Here is a 20534-nt window from a genome sequence, read left to right as displayed (position 1 = left end):
TAATCTGCTCTAAATCCCATAATATTAAGACATTGACTTATTCAAAGCATCACTCTGGATCATTAATCATGTATTGCGATGTGCATAATGTCCCTCAACTTAACAGGCCATTAGTGTAAGAGAGAGAGCAGAGAGAGGGTAAAAGCTCCAAGGCAAACCGGCCGACTCTAAACATGTCATTAGAGGAGCGCATCATCTTCACCCAGTGCCGCTGCCAAATAGTGTGCCGACAAAATCCAGCTCGTATTTCTGCCCATATTACTGCAATTACACTCACTTTCTCCATGTGAGCCAATATTTCCACGCATTCCTATCAGCCAATCACATCAGTTTGGTTAAAAAAGTAGGTCGATCCAGGCGTTTGGGTTGAGGTTCGAACATCATAACAAGGAGGAAAAAGTGGCGCGTTATTGGTGCTAAAAACATCCAGCTCACCCTTTCTGAGGAGAAAGATCTTACAGGAAGGCTACAGTAAATCAAAATAAGTACTCTTTACAACTGTGGTGATCTGAAAAGCATCGGACTGCCTCCGATTAAAGAAAGTTTTCCTGGATGTCTGGTGTACGTGTCGCGTTAAAAACCGGTATTTCAGTAATTGTGTAATTTCAAGAGAGAGAAAAGCTGTGCGTTTAGCAGGTTCAAATGAAGGTGAGAATACGACTGTATGAATAAAACCGGTCTGGTGGAGATCTATGGAACGTCAGGGCTTTTCACCTCCTGTATGAGGAAAATCGTGATTTTTCATCCGTGAAGCAGACAGAGACAGAGACAGAGACAAAGACAGAGAGAGAAAGAGAGAGAAGAGAGAGAGAGAGAGAGAGAGAGAGAGAGAGAGAGAGAGAGAGAGAGAGAGAGAGAGAGAGAGATACAGACTGGTAGCGCCAAGAGCCGTCTGCTAACTGCTTTTTTGAATCAATACACACTTTTGTGTATTTAATAAACAATAGTACGTCAGACTGATAGGCTGCAGGTCCACAGATGGACCTGGGCTCGCACGTGCGATATCGGTTATATTCGTCACATTAGATCGTAACTCAGAATTCCATTCGCGCGCCCACACACACACACACACACACACACACACACACAAAAAGTAAGAAATAACATCTGAGCCATACAGCTAAACCATTATGTAAGTGTTATTTTGAACTGTCTGTTTAAAAAAAAAAAAAAAAGCACAGAAATTTAAAAAATGGCCACTTGGTGTATAGACAAAAGCACTGCAAAGCCTGATTTGTCTAAGCAATGATGTGCTTTACGCAAAAAACAAATCCTAGTGCTGTGTGTACCTGGAGTAACTATCCTGAAGAAAGAACATTCAAAATTCTTAATATTCTGTGCTTTTCTTTTAATATTTTATTTCTCCTGGCCATTACTCATCATATTTGTTATAAAGTTGGCGAGAGATGTCATCGCTTTTCTTATCTCCTGCCAGTGAACTGCAAACCAATGACTGAATTACTTCACTCTGATCCAAAGATTATCTCTTTAAAAAAAAAAAAAAAAAAAAAAAAAAAAAAAAAAAAAAAAAAAAAAAAAAAAAAGGAAAACCTTGAAAGCTTATCTCACATTCTTGATTCACGCACTGATACAAGCCCAATATTCGAAAACAATGAGAAACGCTGAAAAACTGAGACGTTGCTGAACTCGTTGAACTGTTTTACTGCTTATCGTGAAAAAACTTTTTTTTTTGTCATTATGCTCTAACTACAGTATCTCTTGGACCAATACGGTTGAGGTGAACCGATTCAGAAGATCGGCGCGGTGTAATGAAGTACGTGAAAGCTCTGCCCGTGATGTTCTGTGATCTTCAATAGCGATCTTGTCTGATAGATAGCTTTATGAGATTATAATTACGGTCTCTGGCAAAAAAAAAAAGAAAAGAGAAATCGCTAACAAACGAAAGTGTAAAGAAAGTAAAGAATAAGGTCAATGATGCATTTATTTTATATTATTGAGTCATTTACGCACTTATCCAGAGAGACTTACAGCTGAACAGGGTAGGGTTTAGGGCCTTGCTCAAGGGCCCAGCAGTGGCAGCTTGGTGGTGGTGGGATTTAAACCTGAGACCTTCCGATCCAATGCCCAAGGCCTTAACCACTGAGATACCACCTCCATTTTTCATCTGGGACAGGTGTTATAACCTGTTATAACCTAGCCTTTCAGCGATACTGAATAGAGGGCAAAGAAAAGGTGATGTGGCTAGACTTATGAAGTTTGTGTAATGTATACATTACATTCGTCTGTTCCATTTATTTTCCAAACCACTGATTGTACACACCCCAAACTTACACACACACACAATTTAGAATCGACATTTAGCCTATGTATGGATGGATGGATGGATGGATGGATGGATGGATGGATGGATGGATGGATGGATGGATGGATGGATGGATGGATGGATGGATGGATAGATGGATAGATGGATAGATGGATAGATGGATAGATGGATAGATGGATAGATAGATAGATAGATAGATCGTATCCAGAGGAAACCCCTAAAGCAGGAAGAACTCAGCACACACAACACACACTCATGGCCGAGAGGGGATTCGAACCCCCAGCGTTGCTAACCTATTTTTTCATCCGACTATAAAGTTTCCTTTCAGACCTTACTATCCGTCCCATCTGAAGTTTTTCAGACATGGACATATTTTAAATACATACAACTCAATGATGTAAGCAAAGCCATTTTGTTTAGTTAGCGTTCTACTTCTCCAGACCCAGACGACACTGGGCCTGATTGTTATGTCTACAGAGGGGTTTGCGTCTTGTCAGAGAGTTGGTCCTTGACTTTTATAAACATTCACCTATAGATATATACATACTTTAAATGGACGTGATACTAGAAATCACTGGTGTAGGTGAGGTGAGGAGGGTTGAGGGCTGAACTCTATAGCAGGCCACTCAAGATCTTCCACACACTTCCAACCAATGTAAAGCATATCTTCATGGAGCTGGCTTTGTGCACAGGGGCGTTGTCATGCTGGAACAGGTTTGGGTCTCTCAGTCCTGAAAGGAAAATTACATGCTACCACATACGAAGACGTCAAAGACAATTGTGTGCCTTCAGCTTTGTGGTAAAAGTTTGAGGAAGAACCACGTATGGGTTTAAAAGTCAGGTGACCCAAAACCTATTGTCCATATATTGCTATATTGTACTACATCTGAAACAACTGAGACACTATTTACTGTAATAGTATGCGGTTTTTGGACACACCCTGTAGCTGGAATCTTGCTTATTTTCCAGACAGAAAATCTCAGACATTGCTAAACATTATGTTAATTAGAAATAATTAGATTTGGAATGAATCTAATTAAAGGTGAAAGATTTTTCCCCTCAGAACTCTTTACAAGGAGCTAAACGTGCAAGCAGAAAATCCCGGACCGGATTTACAAACAATTTTAAACACTGTTGGTGAAGCAAGTCCATGTGATAATATACATATATAGACAGTACTGTGCAAAAGACGAGATTTCTTGTTTCCAACCAGAAAATGTGCATACGGTAAAAAAAAAAAAAAAATGTTTATAGGCTGAACATACAGCATGAACCTGGCTCTCGTATACCTAAATGAATTATGGGCCATAATTAATGTCACTGCACTATTTCATGTGAAAATGTCTGCTGTGAAAAAGATCCTCTATACCGAGTTTGTGCAGGACACGATTAAGCATTACATGTTCAATTCACTGGGTAGGTAATAAGACCAACTTTCAGTCATATATATCCATTCAAAATGCAAAAGATCACAGAATTTTGACAGACATCATGGTTTTGTCTCAATGAAAGAGCGATGGCTTGATGACACCGGGACTTGAACCTCCGACCTTGCGATCAGTAACCCAGAGCTTTAACCATTTACATTTATGAAATTTGGCACACGCCCATATCCAGATCCACTTAGATGTATAGCAATCATACAACTGAGCAGCCATCGGGTTAAGGGCCTTGTTTAGGGGCCCAGGAGCAGCAGCTTGTTGTGGCTGGGATTTAAACTCACAACCTTCCGATCCAAAGTCTAATGCCTCAACCACTGTGTCTTACAAATACGTCACTCGCAGCAGCGTTCTCAAGCTTATGGAGTTGTAATCGTTAAAAGAACTTGATAGCAAAAAGAAATATATACAAATAAAAAGCGATGGATTTCTTATTTCGTGCACTAAATATTCAGTGTTTCAGCCAATTGCTGTTAATATCCACTCATCAAACACACTGAATCCGTCCCTTAACACCTGGTTTCCTCTGGCAGTTTCTCGGGCATGTTTGAAGAAGAACCTTTTAGTTAGGAACTTTTAGTGGCACTTAGGAAAAAAATCTAAATGATCTTTCGGTTTTGTGTTCAGACTTGTGCAAGGGATCAGTGAGGTTTAACAATCTCCCTCACACACACTTTTTTTTCCGGCAGCCAACGTGTTAAACAGATGTGTGCAGTTCAGTGGGAGTCGCCCCTCCTCTGCTTTGAGCTAATCTAATAACAGCATGCGAAGTGACGTGGAATGAATCCCTATAATAAACTGCCGTGTGTAGGGTGGAACCCAACAGCCAACTTTACACCCTATAAAGAGCACTGCGGATGAAGGGGGCATTATTTACACACACAAGTGTGATTGATGTCTGGTTGTTTTTTGTTTTTTTTATATATGCACAGGATGTATTTGTAACGTTGTTGAGACAGAAACACTTGCCTGAACAGAGACGCAGGCAAATCAAACCCAACCGAAAACACTAATGTGTGTGTGTGTATGAAGTGGGAGCTTCTGACACGTCAGCAGCATGGGTCTTTGACCAAATAACAATGATGCATAACTAAAACACACCCTAAATCAGCCGCCATCGAGGGTCTCTGTATAATTACAAAAAGGAGTTTTCACCATGAAGGGAGGAGAGACGATGCCACAAAAAAAAAAAAAAAAAAAAAGAACGAAAACACTTACCTCTTTTCTGCATGAAGGTGAAGAGATCATCCAGAAACTCTTTCCTGTTGGGGTCGCTGTCCAGCTCATACAACTGCACGAGAGGCAAACAGAAGATTCTTGTTCTGAGCCTCCTTTTAGCAACAAACAAACTCCATACACTCATATCAATACAGCTAGAGACAGACAGACAGACAGACAGACAGACAGACAGACAGACAGACAGACAGACAGACAGACAGACAGACAGACAGACCTGATTAAGAGACAAACAAAAAAGAAAACTGACCTTGGCAAAGTCTCTGGAAGCCTCTCCTCTTGACCTGTTGCTGTCTGATTCTTCTCCCCATACACCATTGCCATTCTGCAGAGAGATCGAGATCATCATCATCATCATCATCTATCCTCATTACAACCATCAGTTCACATTGCTTTCATCATCAGGTGTTAGATTTATAACATTTTGGCAGACGCCCTTTTCCAGAGCAACTTGCATTCATCTCATTCATACAACTGAGCAGCGATGGGGTTTAAGGGCCTTGCTCAGGGGCCCAGGAATATCAGCTTGGTGTGGATGGGATTTGAACTCAAGACCATCAGATCCAAATGCCTTAACCACTAAGCTATCACCTCCCTATGTATTATATCATTATATTATATCATTTTATTGTCTATACTCATTTTGCCTCACATTTAATCCTAAACACACAATTCAAGAACTGAAAGTGCACCAAATCTCACTGGTCTATTTCACTAATTCAGTATAAGATATAAACCTAGTCTCGGTCTCATCTATGTTTTTTTCCCCCACTTTTCTGGCCACAAGCTCCAGAATTTTGACGGGTTGCAACCAGACTGTTTCTCTGCACATCCATCAATAACACAACACGATGAGGTGGAACAAAAAACGAACAATGCCATCTCCATTCTGGGGCTGGAGATAAGGGAGAAAACCTGGCCATGCTCTCCATGAGGGATGGGCGTTCTCTCTTTCGCACTCTCCCATTCGATCATAGAGACGCTTGCCAATTATTCAACGTAATTCAACTGTATTTCTTTTAACAATGCAGCTTTACAGAACGTAAGAATTGGCACAGGTCTGGGGTGACTGCGGCGAGGAAAAACTCCTTCAGATGGTAGGAGGAAGAAACAGACTCATTCTTAGAACCGATTCTCACCTGGGTCACACCAAGAGTGTGATTATAGATCATTAAAACATTACAGAGACTGGAGAGTGAGAAATATCATGAACACCGGAGTGTGTGATTATGAGTCATGTCCTGTCTGTTGGAGTTGTAAAACCTGGAGCTCCTGAGCAACTCGGAAATTAGCTCAACATCCGAGATCATTATGGATTTCTCCATTCTCAATGTTCAATGAGGGAGACGCAGCATATGAGGAAAGCTATTTCGAGTCCAATGTCTGGAATTGGTGCATCTCGAGATGGCTCGGGATCCTTGCAGAGTCGTCTTCCCTTCTTTTGTGAGCAAATTTATGCAAAAGAGGGCAGACAGCAGCTTTCCTGTGCTCTAATAGCTAGTCATCAACTAGCTAGTGATCGGTCATGACTGTTAAACTGCCTCTTCTTTCACATGTAAAGCGTCGGATCAGTGAGCCGAGCTGAAACCCGACGCTGCGTGGACCCTGACGTCTTCCCTAACCACTTGAGCTTGTGTTGAAAGTTATGCAAAATGGCATTTGCACATTTCCTTATTTCCTATTTTTTTTTATCAGAAGTCACCTGTGAATGTTCGTCTGGGATTACTTTAGCTTCACTTTTTTAATAATGCACGCCTGTGATAATAAAATATTCATGAGCGCTTAAGTGATATGAATGTATGGGGCACTGATGAGTGACCGAAACGCAAACGGACGTCTTTTGAATACGTATCGCGTTACGCAGGTGCTACGGTCGTGGCGTCATAGTTTACCGTAAGTGGTTCGCACAATATATACAGTAGAGCGAACAGGAAGCCATTTTGTATTGGAGTGTTGTGTGTTGAAGAAACATTAAGGCACAAAACAGGATATTTTAAAGGATGAATTCACAACTGGACTGTTAAAAAAAAGCTAAACACACACACACACACACACACACACACACACACACACACACACACACACACAAACACACAAACACACACACACACACACACACACACACACACACACACACACAAAAACACCACACTTGAGGCCCCTCTTACAGGTGTCTCTTCCCAGGAAATGGTAAATAAAGTTGTCCACCTATTTAACCCCCACACAACTAGAGGCCATCTGTGCTGCTCCTCCTCATTTATCTACCTCCACCTCCTCCCTCTTTATCCTGCCATCCCTCCCCCACCCAGCTGTATTTTAGCAAACCCCAACACACACACACACACCTCGACCCAAAACAGCTGCACTGGCAAGTCAAGTTCACGAGTTGTGCTGCTGGGGGACAGATGGGGCGCTAATACAAACTCTGTCTCTCTCACACACACACACACACACACACACACACACACACACACACACACACGGCTCATGGGGGTGACCAACGGCTGCGTAAATAAGGGCTTTAGGTCGGTGGAATGTTCCGGACAGGAATGTCAGTCTGCCGAGGAAACCGTAAAAGCCTTGGGAACAAAAACAGAGGTGCGAGCAGCCAGAGAGAGCGGTGTCTTAAAATTCAGTGAACTGATCGAACACACACACAGGGACGTCATGCGACAGAGGTCATAAGGGTGACACAGCAAAGACATTTCAAAGGCATACATTAAGTACCTATGCATTTGGTTAACTCATTTCCATCTCACCCACCAGATGTTCAAGGGAAGTATTCAGCGTTTATGTGTAGGGCCTGGGTGTGCGTGTGAGTGTTTGCTTTGTGTGTGTGTGTGTGTGTGTGTGTGTGTGTGTGTGTGTGTGTGTGTGTGTGTGTGTTAATAGAAGTATAGAGGTTAAGATGTCACCTTTCTCCCAAGAACAAAAGAAACCCAGAGGTGATGAGACACAGAGCACTTTTTTCACAATACATGTTTCCTTCCTCAATATTTCTCCATATAAAAAATTGGTAAAGGGGCAGAGAAAAAGGATGTAAAGCGGTAAAGAGGGTTTAGTTCTCATATGTACATTACAGCACATCTCTTCACATTATAATTTTTTTGCACATCCCAGCGATTTGAGAAAACAGGGGTCTGAGCGCAGGGTGAGCCACGATACAGCTCCCCTGGAGCACAGAGGGTTAAGGGCCTTGCTCAAGGGCCCAAGAATGGCAGCTTGGCAATACTTGAACCCCTGACCTTTAAATCAGTTACCCAAAGCCTTATGCCAGGTGCACGATTTGATTGCCTCAGACAAAAGATCTTTTATTATCAAGGCACGTCATAAACCCAAAGAACGCTACAGGTTGTTTTTAATTGCTGCTAGCTACGGTTATAGCAGAGGCGGGGACCTTTTATTCTCTTTTTTTGAACTTGATGCTATTTGAGGTTATTTAATTTAGAAATTATATTTCAATAAAGTACTTGAGGTATTACATTATAATTTTTGGGGTGATTGAGGACAGGTGGGGCTTGAAATACATTCATTATTATAAAAAAAAGTTTAACTAAATATAATAATTAATATATTGATATTTTGACATCGATTTGGCTCATTAGAGATTAAAGTCATTATTAGAAAATACCAGTAAAAAAAATAAATAATAATAATCCTAATTAAACTGATAAATATACAAAACATAATATTGCAGAATTTTTCCTGCATGATGTTCCACAACATTAAAAACAACTACACATCTTATCTGTCACATACACAGAAAGACTTGCAGTGAAATGCTGTTTTATGACTGTTCAATACTAGAAATAGAATATAAAAAATATGTATAGATAAAATATATTAAGTATAAAAGTATTAGTATTAAATCTAATGTATGAAACATATGTATACTATATATATATATATATAGTATGTAAAATATATACCGTATTTTTCAGACTATAAGCCGCTACTTTGTTTTTCCCACGTTTTAAAACCTGCGGCTTAAACAACGAAGCGGCTAATATATGAATTTTTCCCGGTTTTACAAACTTCAAGCCAAAAAACTGAGACCCATAACATTAGACCAATGAAATTTCCGAACGGAAACGAAAAAACGCACCTCACCTGTGTTCTGAGCTGCATGGCATCGGGAGAAAAAACTTTTTGTTTTTTTTAAACGCACGACGATGCTAAAAGATAAACTCCCGAGAGAAATAGTTGTGAAAGGAAGGAGGAAGACAGTGAACAATGACTTTCTTGGTAGGCTACTGTTTAGATACAAGCCGTTGTAACGTGTTGAGTCTGGGTGAAGGGAGAGCTCGCTAACTCCAGTTACAACAGAAATCATATAAGCACAGACAGGTTTCCAAAACTCGTGCTTTTTTATTTTTCTTGGCAACAGTGTTACGGGTTAGTCAAAGAAACTTAAAATGAGCATCAGAAAATAATAAGGACATATTCCTCGGTCTTGCACACATGCAGTAATACTGGAAAAAATGCGGCGGCAGGCTATTCCCAAAATACCGCTCTGCTCTTAAAGGAGCCACAACATATTTCACCTGTTACACCGTGTAAGAGACACTGTCTTTCAATAAAGCCTGTGTAAAGTTCATTAGTTTCAACGTAGACACCTGTGGCTTATAGACAGGTGCAGCTTATTTATGTTTAAAATAAAAATCGTCGTCAAATTCAGTGGTTTATATATGGGCTTATATATGGGTGTGCTTTATAGTCCGGAAATTACGGTAAATAATAAAACAGAAAGAGATAGGTATGAATATGACAGTAGTCCAGATTTAAACTTTAAATAAAACAACAGGATAAAACTCATGTTATCTTTTAAAAAGTTTCTGCAGGAACACACACTGTTATTGTAATTCCTATTGCATTATCATCCTTCTTTCTTTATACAAGATCAGGGGATGAGAAGGTGTTCTTCTATGGGATTAAATGGGGCGGGGGAAGAGATAAATGGCTTCAGGGCCTGCGCTGTTCGAGAACTAGAACCAACTATCTTGAGGAACACCACCAGGATAAAAGCAGAAGCATGTGAGAGTAATACCTTGTGAAAAGTGTCTGATGGACACAGTATAGCACACCAGCCTGATCTTTCTCCAGCTGTGATCACTGAAGCGTGCAGGGCAGAAGGTCTACAGCGGCGTGATTGAGAAACAGCGACCTGCATGATCCCGACCTCAGAACCATATGCTGATATCTACAGAGTTAATCTTTAATCCCATTCTATGGTTTGATGTTCCATAAATCCACAGGTCATGCATTACCTACTAAACCCGAGCAAACAAGAGTGCGAGCGCACACACACACACGGTAAACAACAGGACTACAAAGTGATCAATACTGCGCGATTAAACAAAAACACACAAACGGCATCATCAAAGTTCATGACTCTGCGACAAACATCTCAAAACCAGAGAGCTCAGAGACCTGCATGGACATGAAGAGACGTGAGGGTGAAATAAAAGGGTGAGATGACGAGACATTGAGACGACGCGAGAGTGATGATATGAAGGTGAGATGTGAGGGATAAACATGGCAGAGAGACACAAAAGTGAGACGATGAAGAGTTAATTTATACGTAGGAAATGCCAGAGTGAGACAATGTGAAGGTGAGACGACAGTGAGTGTAAGTATATGCGTAGGAGAAAGCGTGAGAGAGATGATGTGAAGGTGAGACGATGGCAGAGTGAATAGATAAATAGATCATGTGAAAATGAGAAATTGTACAGGTAGACGGCATAAAAGTGAGCATGCAAAGGGGATAAAGAGAGTGAGAGGACACGAGGGTAAGACAACGGAAGGGTAACATGAGTGATGCTGCGTGGGACATAATGCAAGAGTGAGACGAGTTGAGAATAATGATGTTTGGGAGATGATATTGGAGTGAGACTGTAAAAGATTGAGACAATACAATGGTAAGATGACATGATGGTGATGACGTAAGGGTGAGACAACAGTAGAGTGATGATGTAATAGTGAGACAATGTGAGGGTGTTGCCATGAGAGACATGGCATGAGAATGTGAGAGATGACATCTGTGTATCATGTGATGTGATGACGTGACGGTGAGACAATGTAAGGGAGATGAGGTGACGGTGAGACAGTGAGGGAGATGACTTAGAGGAGACCCGAGGGTGAGACAATGTGAGAGGGATGACATGAGAGAAATGATGTGAGGGTGAGACAATGTAAGGGAGAGACAATGTAAGGGAGATGACATGAGGGAGATGATGTGACTGGGTTGATGTGAGGAAGAGATGTTAGGGTGAGAATGTGAGGGAGATGACATGAGGGAGATGATGTGACTGGGTTGATGTGAGGAAGAGATGTTAGGGTGAGAATGTGAGGGAGATGACATGAGGGAGATGATGTGACTGGGTTGATGTGAGGAAGAGATGTTAGGGTGAGAATGTGAGGGAGATGACGTGGGGGTGAGACAACGTAAGGGAGATGGGGTGAGGGTGAGACAGTGAGGGAAATGGGGTAAAGGGAGATGACGTGGGGGTGAGACAACGTAAGGGAGATGGGGTGAGGGTGAGACAGTGAGGGAGATGGGGTGAGGGAGATGACGAGAGGGAGACCTGAGGGTGAGACAATATGAGAGGGATGACATGAGGGAGATGATGTTAGGGTGAGACAATGTAAGAGAGAAGACGTGAGGGAGATGACATGAGTGAGACAATTTGAGGGAGATGAGGTGAAGGTGAGACGATGTAAGGGAGATGATGTGAGGGTGAGACAATGTAAGGGAGATGATGTGAGGGTGAGACAATGTAAGGGAGATAATGGGTGTTGCATGCTGTGATGACGTGACTGTACAGGTGGACGCAGGGAGCTGAAATCGGATTTAAATCAGCAGTCAGAAAAGCCAGACAGTACACAAATCAGAATTAAAATGAGCAGTAGTACGCAAAGTTACTGTCAAAGCAACATGCGTCTAAGTGGAGAAAATCTCAGACACACCTTTTTCCTTAGGGGTTTCTCTTTCTCTTTCTCTCTCTCTCTCTCTCTCTCTCTCTCTCTCTCTCTCACATTTTTCAAACACTGAACACTACAACACAATGTAAAAACACTAATTCAGACTATCGTTTATTTGCTTTTAAATCAGTCATTAAGTTACCCCCACACTTTTTGCACACAACAGTTGCATGATTTCTCTCTTCTGTGTCTGCCTTTCTTACAATATTCAAACTGTATCTCACACTTTATTTTTCTTCGCTTTCTGTCACCCTCTTTCTCTTCTCTGTCTCTCTCTTACTCTTTCTTTTATTCTTTCTGTGTCTGTCTCTCTCTCTTTTCTGTCTGTCTCGCTTTTACCCACTCTCCTATTCCTCTCTAGCTGTCTCTCACAATCATTGTCTTCTCTGTCTGTCTCGCTCTCACCCACTCTCCTATTCTTCGCTGCCTTTCTCTCACAATCTCTTTCTCTTCTCTGTCGGTCTCTCGCTCTGTTTCTTATTCCTCTCTACCTGTCCCTCACAATCATCGTCTTCTCTGTTTGTCTCTTGCTCTCTTTTTCTTCTCTTTCTGTCATTTGCTTACTGTCGCCTCTGTCTGTCTCTCGCTCCCTCTTTATCTTCTCCATCTGTCTTTCGCTCACTCTCTTTTTTGTCTCTCTCTTTTTCTTCTCTGCCTGTCTATCGCTCTCTTTTTCTCGTGTCTGTCGATCTCTTGCTCTCTCTCCCTCTCCCAGTTCTCTCTTTCACATTTCTCATACTCAATCCATTACTTTCTCAGTCTCTGTCTCAATTTTTCTTTCCCTCTCTGGCTTTCAGTCCAAGTCTTTCTGACTGTTTGTCTCTCTTTCTTGCTCTCATCTTTGAAGTATTAATTTCCCCAGAGTGCAAAACGGTTGCTCGTGGAGCAGAAACACGTGCGTGGGAAATCGTAAGAGATCTGAGACGTGTCTCGTCTCGTCTGGTAGAAGAGCGGTGGTGGTCAGTGCAGGAATGTTCAGAGTATTTGTTTGTGCTTTGTTGTGCCCCTGGCTGTCTGCTGACCCACTGTTAGCTCAGTGTGTCGACATTAACGTGTAGGCGCACGTGCAGACGGCGCCGACTCGTTCCGATCCCGCTCTCGCACTCCCACAGCTCGAGGCTGGTCCGCGACTCGGAATTCCCTTCCTACAATCGGGGAATGTCACAGAAAATCACCCCCTCAATATGAAATTTCAACATCGCAACCTGGGGTAGTCTTCTGAGCAGTTCTCTTCCTGTTTATAGAGTGAAGTTAAAAAGACTTTGAAGGCCATATTTAACATCTGAAATAATGATTTTAGTCAGAATCTCTGTTGTTTGCTACGATATTATGAAATAATTGGCAGAAGGTTGTAGTTACTGCAACTCATACGAATTAACACCAACCCACAATCGATGTACAGCATTTTATTAAAAACTAAATTCTAAAACAGTGCAATTTTAATAATTTATTAATCATACATTTAATCTGTAAACCTTCAATCCTACAGAAAGAGAAGGTTGTTCATGTGCAATTCAGCACAACTCAAGTCCATTAACAAGTCTTTTAGTCCACAGTGAAAACGTTTTCCTTTTTAACTAATATTTTTCTCTCAGTTTTGGCCTTCAGTCAATGAAAACGTAACTTTTTGAAAAGGCTAAAACAAATTTCTTTTTAAAAAGCTGTGCGGAAATGAAATCGGCTTACGTTTCGCTTTTGCGCAGTCCAGAAACGTGAACGTTTTCAGACATATTTTTCATTACTCTGTGTTCTTTTGTACATTCTAATCCAGACCTGGAAATCACTCAAATCAAATTCCATACTTTTTTTATTAGAAATGCAAAAATGCGTAGAAAGCAGGGCTGCACGATTCGGGAAAAATCTCATGTTGCAATTATTGTGGTCAATATTGCGATATTGAGATTGCGATATAATAGAAGGTTTCATGAGTCCACTTAATTGGTTATCAAGGAAATTGCACACATTAGTAATGATGCTGAAATGTGTATTTGTAAAACTATAAAGGTTTTCAAACAAACTTTTTTTTTTTTTTTTTTTTTACAAAATGAAATAACATTTGCATTAATGTAAACATGAAATTTTCACAAAAATAAGATATTTGAAACATTTTGTCCAAACGAACAGGGAACCTCCTGCCACAGGAAATTTTTCATTATTTACCAGTTTTTAAGATACAGTATGTGTTTACGTACTTAAATTCAAGCAATTATGCAATCATTATTATTAAATGTGTTCAAAATTTGTAATGGAAGATCGCTAATGATTTGTATGGTGTGGGAGTGGAGCATTGTGGTGGGGGGGTGACAATAGGAATCCTGCCCAGGGTTCCAAAAGGCTAAAAATGGCCCTGTTTACGTGGGATGTAACGGACACCAGAGAGAGAAAGAGAGAGAGAGCAGTCAGAGCTGATAGAGTGTATGGGGATGTGTTTGGGAAAGCGGAGGATGACAGGCAAAGGTGCGCCAAAAACCGCAAGTGTGGCGTCGAGGAAAGATGTGGGTGTGTGTCCCGGTGTGAGTATGAGGAATAAGTGTCCACATACACTTATTTATTTAATTCAATCGCAACGCTTGCCATCATATAATCACACAAGCCGACGGCACGATTGCGATACGATTAATCGTTTAGCAGTAGAAGAAACCGTTCTCTTTACAGACAGAAAGAGAACGACGGAGAGAAAGAGCACTGTTTAAAGGCGTAAGTGATAACAGGAACCGACTTGTCTCTTTGGGATTACACAAACAACACGAAGAGAGAGAGAGAGAGCACATTTAAACAGGAAGTGTGAGAGAGAGAAAGAGACAGACAAATAGAGGCAAATCTAGAGAAAGATACACACAGAAAGAGATCGAGACAAAGAGATAAACAGATAGCTACATGGAGACAGGACAGAGATGGAGAGAGATACAAAGAAATACAGACCCTAAATAGAGACAGAGAGACGGGCGGACTTATACATACAGTGAGAGAGACAAACCTAGTGTTTAGGAAAGACAGAGAGAAAGAGGAATACATACATAAACATACATCAACGCACACACGCATTCACATACAAGATTCACAGACTACAAAAAAACAGATTTAATAGTTTTTCTGGGTGGTTTTGTAGCATAACACACAACAGGTGGTTATAGCGCTTTCCTAATATTCAGCAAAACCACACACCCTGAGCTGTTGTACATTAATTCCTGAACACTGCACACAAGTTAACGTCTCACACACAGACGCACACACGATCAGGTATGCCTTTCTGCATTATATAATGTGGGCAGGAACATGTTGGGACTCACATCCTCATTGTGAACCACAACATAACGATCACTCGGACGATCTTTATCTTTACATTTCGCACCACAGAAACACGTTTGTCGCACAACATTTTTCACGACGTGTTCGAAAACGGATCCGGCGCTCGTACGAGTGTTTACGCAAGAAGATGTTTGTAAAAAAACATTCGTGTCCTGCTTGGATTCAATACGTGAGTATATGTAATCGTTGGCGTGATGTGATATGAGCTGAATGCCACATTGTTCTAAAGACAAAACCATGTCTCTGCTCACAGGAGGAAACTCCTGATGTGCTATTTGATTATTAATACCTGCATACATTATATACACACAAAAGTATTGGGACGCCTAAGATTTCCAGCCATATGTGGTTCTTCCACAAACTGTTTCTAAAAACATGGAGGCACGCGAGTCGAGTCGAGTCTTTAGATGCGTTTTAGCATGAAATTTTTCTAGGAGACTCAAACCTGTTCCAGCATTGCAATGCTCCTCTGCACAAAGCCAGCTCCATGAAGATATGCTTTATATGGGTTGGAAGATGAGCTCTGACCTCAAACCTATTGAACAATGATGAATGTGAACGCTGACTGCCTCCCAGGCCTCCTCACCTCACCTACATCAGTACCTGACGTTACTAACACTGAATAAATCTCCACAAACCTTCAGACACAAAGATTAAAATATTCAATCACAATTATTCGCAACATAATTGCAATTTTTTCAAGTTTTTAATAGTCTAATCAACATGAGCATGGACAAATATGAATCCTTTATGCAAATGTACAGTGAGGAAAATAAGTATTTGAACACCCTGCTATTTTGCAAGTTCTCCCACTTAGAAATCATGGAGGGGTCTGAAATTGTCATCGTAGGTGCATGTCCACTGTGAGAGACATAATCTAAAAAAGAAAAATCCAGAAATCACAATATATTATTTTTAAACTATTTATTTGTATGATACAGCTGCAAATAAGTATTTTAACACCTGTCTATCAGCTAGACTTCTGACCCTTAAAGACCTGTTAGTCTGCCTTTAAAATGTCCACCTCCACTACATTTATTATCCTAAATTAGATGCACCTGTTTGAGGTCGTTAGCTGCATAAAGACACCTGTCCACCCCATACAATCAGTAAGAATCCAACTACTAACATGGTCAAGACCAAAGAGCTGTCCAAAAACACTAGAGACAAAATTGTACACCTCCAAAAGGGCTACGGGGAAATTGCCAAGCAGCTTGGTGAAAAAAGGTCCACTGTTGGAGCAATCATTAGAAAATGGAAGAAGCTAAACATGACTGTCAATCTCCCTCGGACTGGGGCTCCATGCAAGATCTCACCTCGTGGGGTCTTAATGATCCTAAGGAAGGAGAGAAATCAGCCCAGAACTACACGGGAGGAGCTGGTCAATGACCTGAAAAGAGCTGGGACCACCGATTCCAAGGTTACTGTTGGTAATACACTAAGACCTCATGGTTTAAAATCATGCATGGCACGGAAGGTTCCCCTGCTTAAACCAGCACATGTCCAGGCACGTCTTAAGTTTGCCAATGACCATTTGGATGATCCAGAGGAGTCAAGGGAGAAAGTCATGTGGTCAGATGAGACCAAAATAGAACTTTTGGGTCATAATTCCACTAAACGTGTTTGGAGGAAGAAGAATGATGAGTACCATCCCAAGAACACCATCCCTACTGTGAAGCATGGGGGTGGTAGCATCATGCTTTGGGGGTGTTTTTCTGCACATGGGACAGGGCGACTGCACTGTATTAAGGAGAGGATGACCGGGGCTATGTATTGCAAAATTTTGGGGAACAACCTCCTTCCCTCAGTTAGAGCATTGAAGATGGGTCGAGGCTGGGTCTTCCAACATGACAATGACCCGAAGCACACAGCCAGGATAACCAAGGAGTGACTCTGTAAGAAGCATATCAAGGTTCTGGCGTGGCCTAGCCAGTCTCCAGACCTAAACCCAATAGAGAATCTTTGGAGGGAGCTCAAACTCCGTGTTTCTCAGCGACAGGCCAGAAACCTGACTGATCTAAAGAAAAATCTGTGTGGAGAACTGGGCCAAAATCCCTCCTGCAGTGTGTGCAAACCTGGTGAAAAACTACAGGAAACGTTTGACCTCTGTAATTGCAAACAAAGGCTACTGTACCAAATATCAACATTGACTTTCTCAGGTGTTCAAATACTTATTTGCAGCTGCATCATACAAATAAATAGTTTAATAATCATACATTGTGATTTCTGGATAATTTCCATTTAATAATGTCTCTCACAGTGGACATGCACCTACGATGACAATTTCAGACCCCTCCATGATTTCTAAGTGGGAGAACTTGCAAAATAGCAGGGTGTTCAAATACTTATTTTCCTCACTGTATGTTTATTAATAGTGAAACCATAATCAATTCATTTTTGCCATGTTGCCACACGGACGGTTTTAATTGCCGGATGTTGCACACATCCGGCAATTAAAACCGTCCGTGTGGAAACATGGCAAAAATGAATCGAGTATGGTTTCACTGTGGCGGATTTTGGTGCTTGATTTGAGACTTGCCGCAATTAAAATGTAAAATGTTTCCGGTTGAGTTTTTTTTATTTATTTTCATATCCGTGCAAAAAAAGGAAGTCGTGATTAAATGCGCTGCGTTAAAGGTTGTAATTTTGCCTCTTTTATATTTATTTATTTGTAATCAAAAATGGTCAAACAGAAATGCTTATGCGTATTAATCGTGCGTTGATAAAATTTGTGCCGTTAAAATTTATTTGCGTTAACACATTATTTAAGCGTTAATTTTGACAGCACTATATATATATATATATATAAATTCTATACGGAATTAATTGCTAAAATTTTTTTAAATTTACCTGTTTTTTCCTCCACCCATTATTGCTTTTTATCTAAGTTTGTAACTACACTTAGCAGCCATGTGTTCACGTGAACGGAACGTGTTAATCAGTCAACAACAATGGCTAGCAGAGGAGCTGAAAAACTTAAAAATCGCATGTATGGGTGCATTTCCTTGCTGTCTATAAAACACGCATTACAGGTTTGTGATTCTGGGGACATTTTGTGGGTCTTCACAAGAAAATTAATCCTTATTTTCCCCTCAAAAAAACGCAAAGAGAAATCTGTGTGTGTGTGTGGGTGTGCGCATGTGTGTGTAAGGAATAACAAAGATAATTCAGATATTAAGTGAATGTTGTTTGAATGCCTGTCAGCAAATCTCCTCCCTACACTTTAAGCTTAATTGCTAATCCTTATAGTCATTAAACTGCACACAATGCATATTTTTCTCACAGACACACACAATGTTGGATTACCTACAAGTTTTCACGCACACGTGTTCAGTTTTTCCTGTTACTGAACAAATATTTTTCTGTAAATAAAATGCTAACTTTATTTCTACACACAGATAACATCAGTCGCATTGTCACTTCACGTAACAATGTCATGTTAGTCAAAATATGCTACATTCTATTTAAACAAGCGATTTAATTCCTTCTGTCAGAATGATCAGAACGATGACATAATCGCACAAGAAATTCTTTTTTATTGCCCTAATTACATCTCAGCGTTTTTCCCCCAAGAACCCTGACTTTCCAACTTGTGGGTGTGTGCATTAAAAAAACCCACAGCTACACAGAGCGCGTTCTCCTCGTCATTATGACTTTCTGACAGAACTTAAAGTCAGAATTAGACATAACCTGGCTATCTACAATCTACCTCTTGTAGCAAACATCACAGCATTGCTCGTGCTCTGAATATCAAAGAATGTGTCAGACTTCAGCTGTGTGTGTGTGTGTGTGTGTACGTGACATGAATGAAAGCCTTTGTTTGATTGGACAGTGGGAGTCATATGTCGATTTGCAAGTGTGTGTTTGTTTTTACGTGTGTTGGATTTTACTTTAATTTGGAAAAGAAATTAGCGATTTGCTGGTGCAGTCGTAGAAAAAGACGAGAGAGAAAAATGAGAGAGAGAGAGAGAGAGAGAGAGAGAGAGAGAGAGAGAGAGAGAGAGAGAGAGAGAGAGAGAGAGAGAATGTGAATGAAAGACAAAAACAGACACTTGATCACAAATTGTTCTGTATTGTTGAAAGATTTATGACCAAACTTTTGATGTCACCCATATGAGGATGGGTTCCCCTTTGAGTCTGGTTCCTCTCAAGGTTTCTTCCTCATATCATCTAAGGGAGTTTTTCCTTGCCACTGTCGCCACGGCTGCTCATCAGGGACAAACGCACACCATTCACCTTCACTGTTGTTTTCTGTAAAGCTGCTTTGAGACAATGTCTGTTGTGAAAAGCGCTATACAAATAAACTTGACTTGACTTGACTTGACACTTAGTGAGGTGTCTCTCAGGTCCTGAACAGGGAAATGTTTTACACATCCTGTGATATTTCTGCTGTTGTCTTTCAGGCTTGTACTATCTGTGTGTGTGTGTGTGTGTGTGTGTGTGTGTGTGTGTGTGTGTGTGTGTGTGTGTGTAACATGCAGGTAGAACACAGTAGAACATGTGCATTGGGGGGAAATGTTCCACATATTATAACACATCAAACACACACACACACCCACACACACCCACACACACCCACACACACCCACACACACACCGAATCATATAGTGGGAAAAGCGAACAGCTTTTTAACCTGATTTAGCAAGTTAGCAAGACATGAACATGACTGCATTCCTGTGTGTGTGTGTGTGTGTGTCTCTGTGTCTAATTCACCTGCAGCAGTGTATCATCTGACAAGTATCATATCGCTTTCATAAACACGGATTACAGTACAGTAAGTAGTGGCATTCCGCACGCACACACAATCACACACACAGAGCGAAGACAGTAATTAATTTCAGGGGTAAAGTGTCTCCATCACGTCCTCCATCATTTATCACAGCAAATCACACGTGTGTGTGTGTGTGCGCGCATATATATATATATATATATATATATATATATATATATATATATATATATATATATATATATATATATATATATATATATTCATAAGAACTCTCACTTACTTACGCACATAATAAAAATATAACTTAAGACATGCATATACAGATTCACATATGAAAAACCACACATTCAAAAGGCACATTTGCTCTCACACACACACACACACACACACACACACACACACACACGCACGCACGCACGCACGCACACTTAGTTACATAATTCCAACCCACACTAGACATGCATATACAGATTCACATATGAAAAACCACACATTCAAAAGGCATATATGCACACACCTCGACACATGTACATACATACCTACACATATAGC

The 20534-nt window shown here is 40.8% G+C and overlaps 2 protein-coding genes across 2 annotated transcripts in view; one reads left to right on the top strand and one right to left on the bottom strand.

Moving 5' to 3' along the window:
- LOC310732103 (AT-rich interactive domain-containing protein 3B) overlaps positions 1 to 20534 on the bottom strand; it is a 68170-nt gene that overhangs the window by 26917 nt on the left and 20719 nt on the right. Inside the window, exons 3-4 of the mRNA XM_083552402.1 lie at positions 5210 to 5284; positions 4942 to 5014 (exon numbers count right to left, since the gene is read on the bottom strand). Coding sequence (XP_083408528.1) covers positions 4942 to 5014; positions 5210 to 5284 — 148 coding nt within the window. The remainder of the gene's footprint in view (positions 1 to 4941; positions 5015 to 5209; positions 5285 to 20534) is intronic.
- LOC310732175 (ras-related protein Rap-2a) overlaps positions 14315 to 20534 on the top strand; it is a 116263-nt gene continuing 110043 nt past the window's right edge. Inside the window, exon 1 of the mRNA XM_083552522.1 lies at positions 14315 to 14338. The gene's annotated coding sequence lies outside the window, so the exon portion shown is untranslated. The remainder of the gene's footprint in view (positions 14339 to 20534) is intronic.

Source organism: Silurus aristotelis (genome assembly GCF_946808225.1).
Source record: "Silurus aristotelis genome assembly, chromosome: 10".
NCBI lineage: Eukaryota > Metazoa > Chordata > Actinopteri > Siluriformes > Siluridae > Silurus > Silurus aristotelis.
The sequence above is the reverse complement of the archived record's forward strand: the minus strand, read 5'-3'. Positions and strand labels throughout refer to the sequence as shown.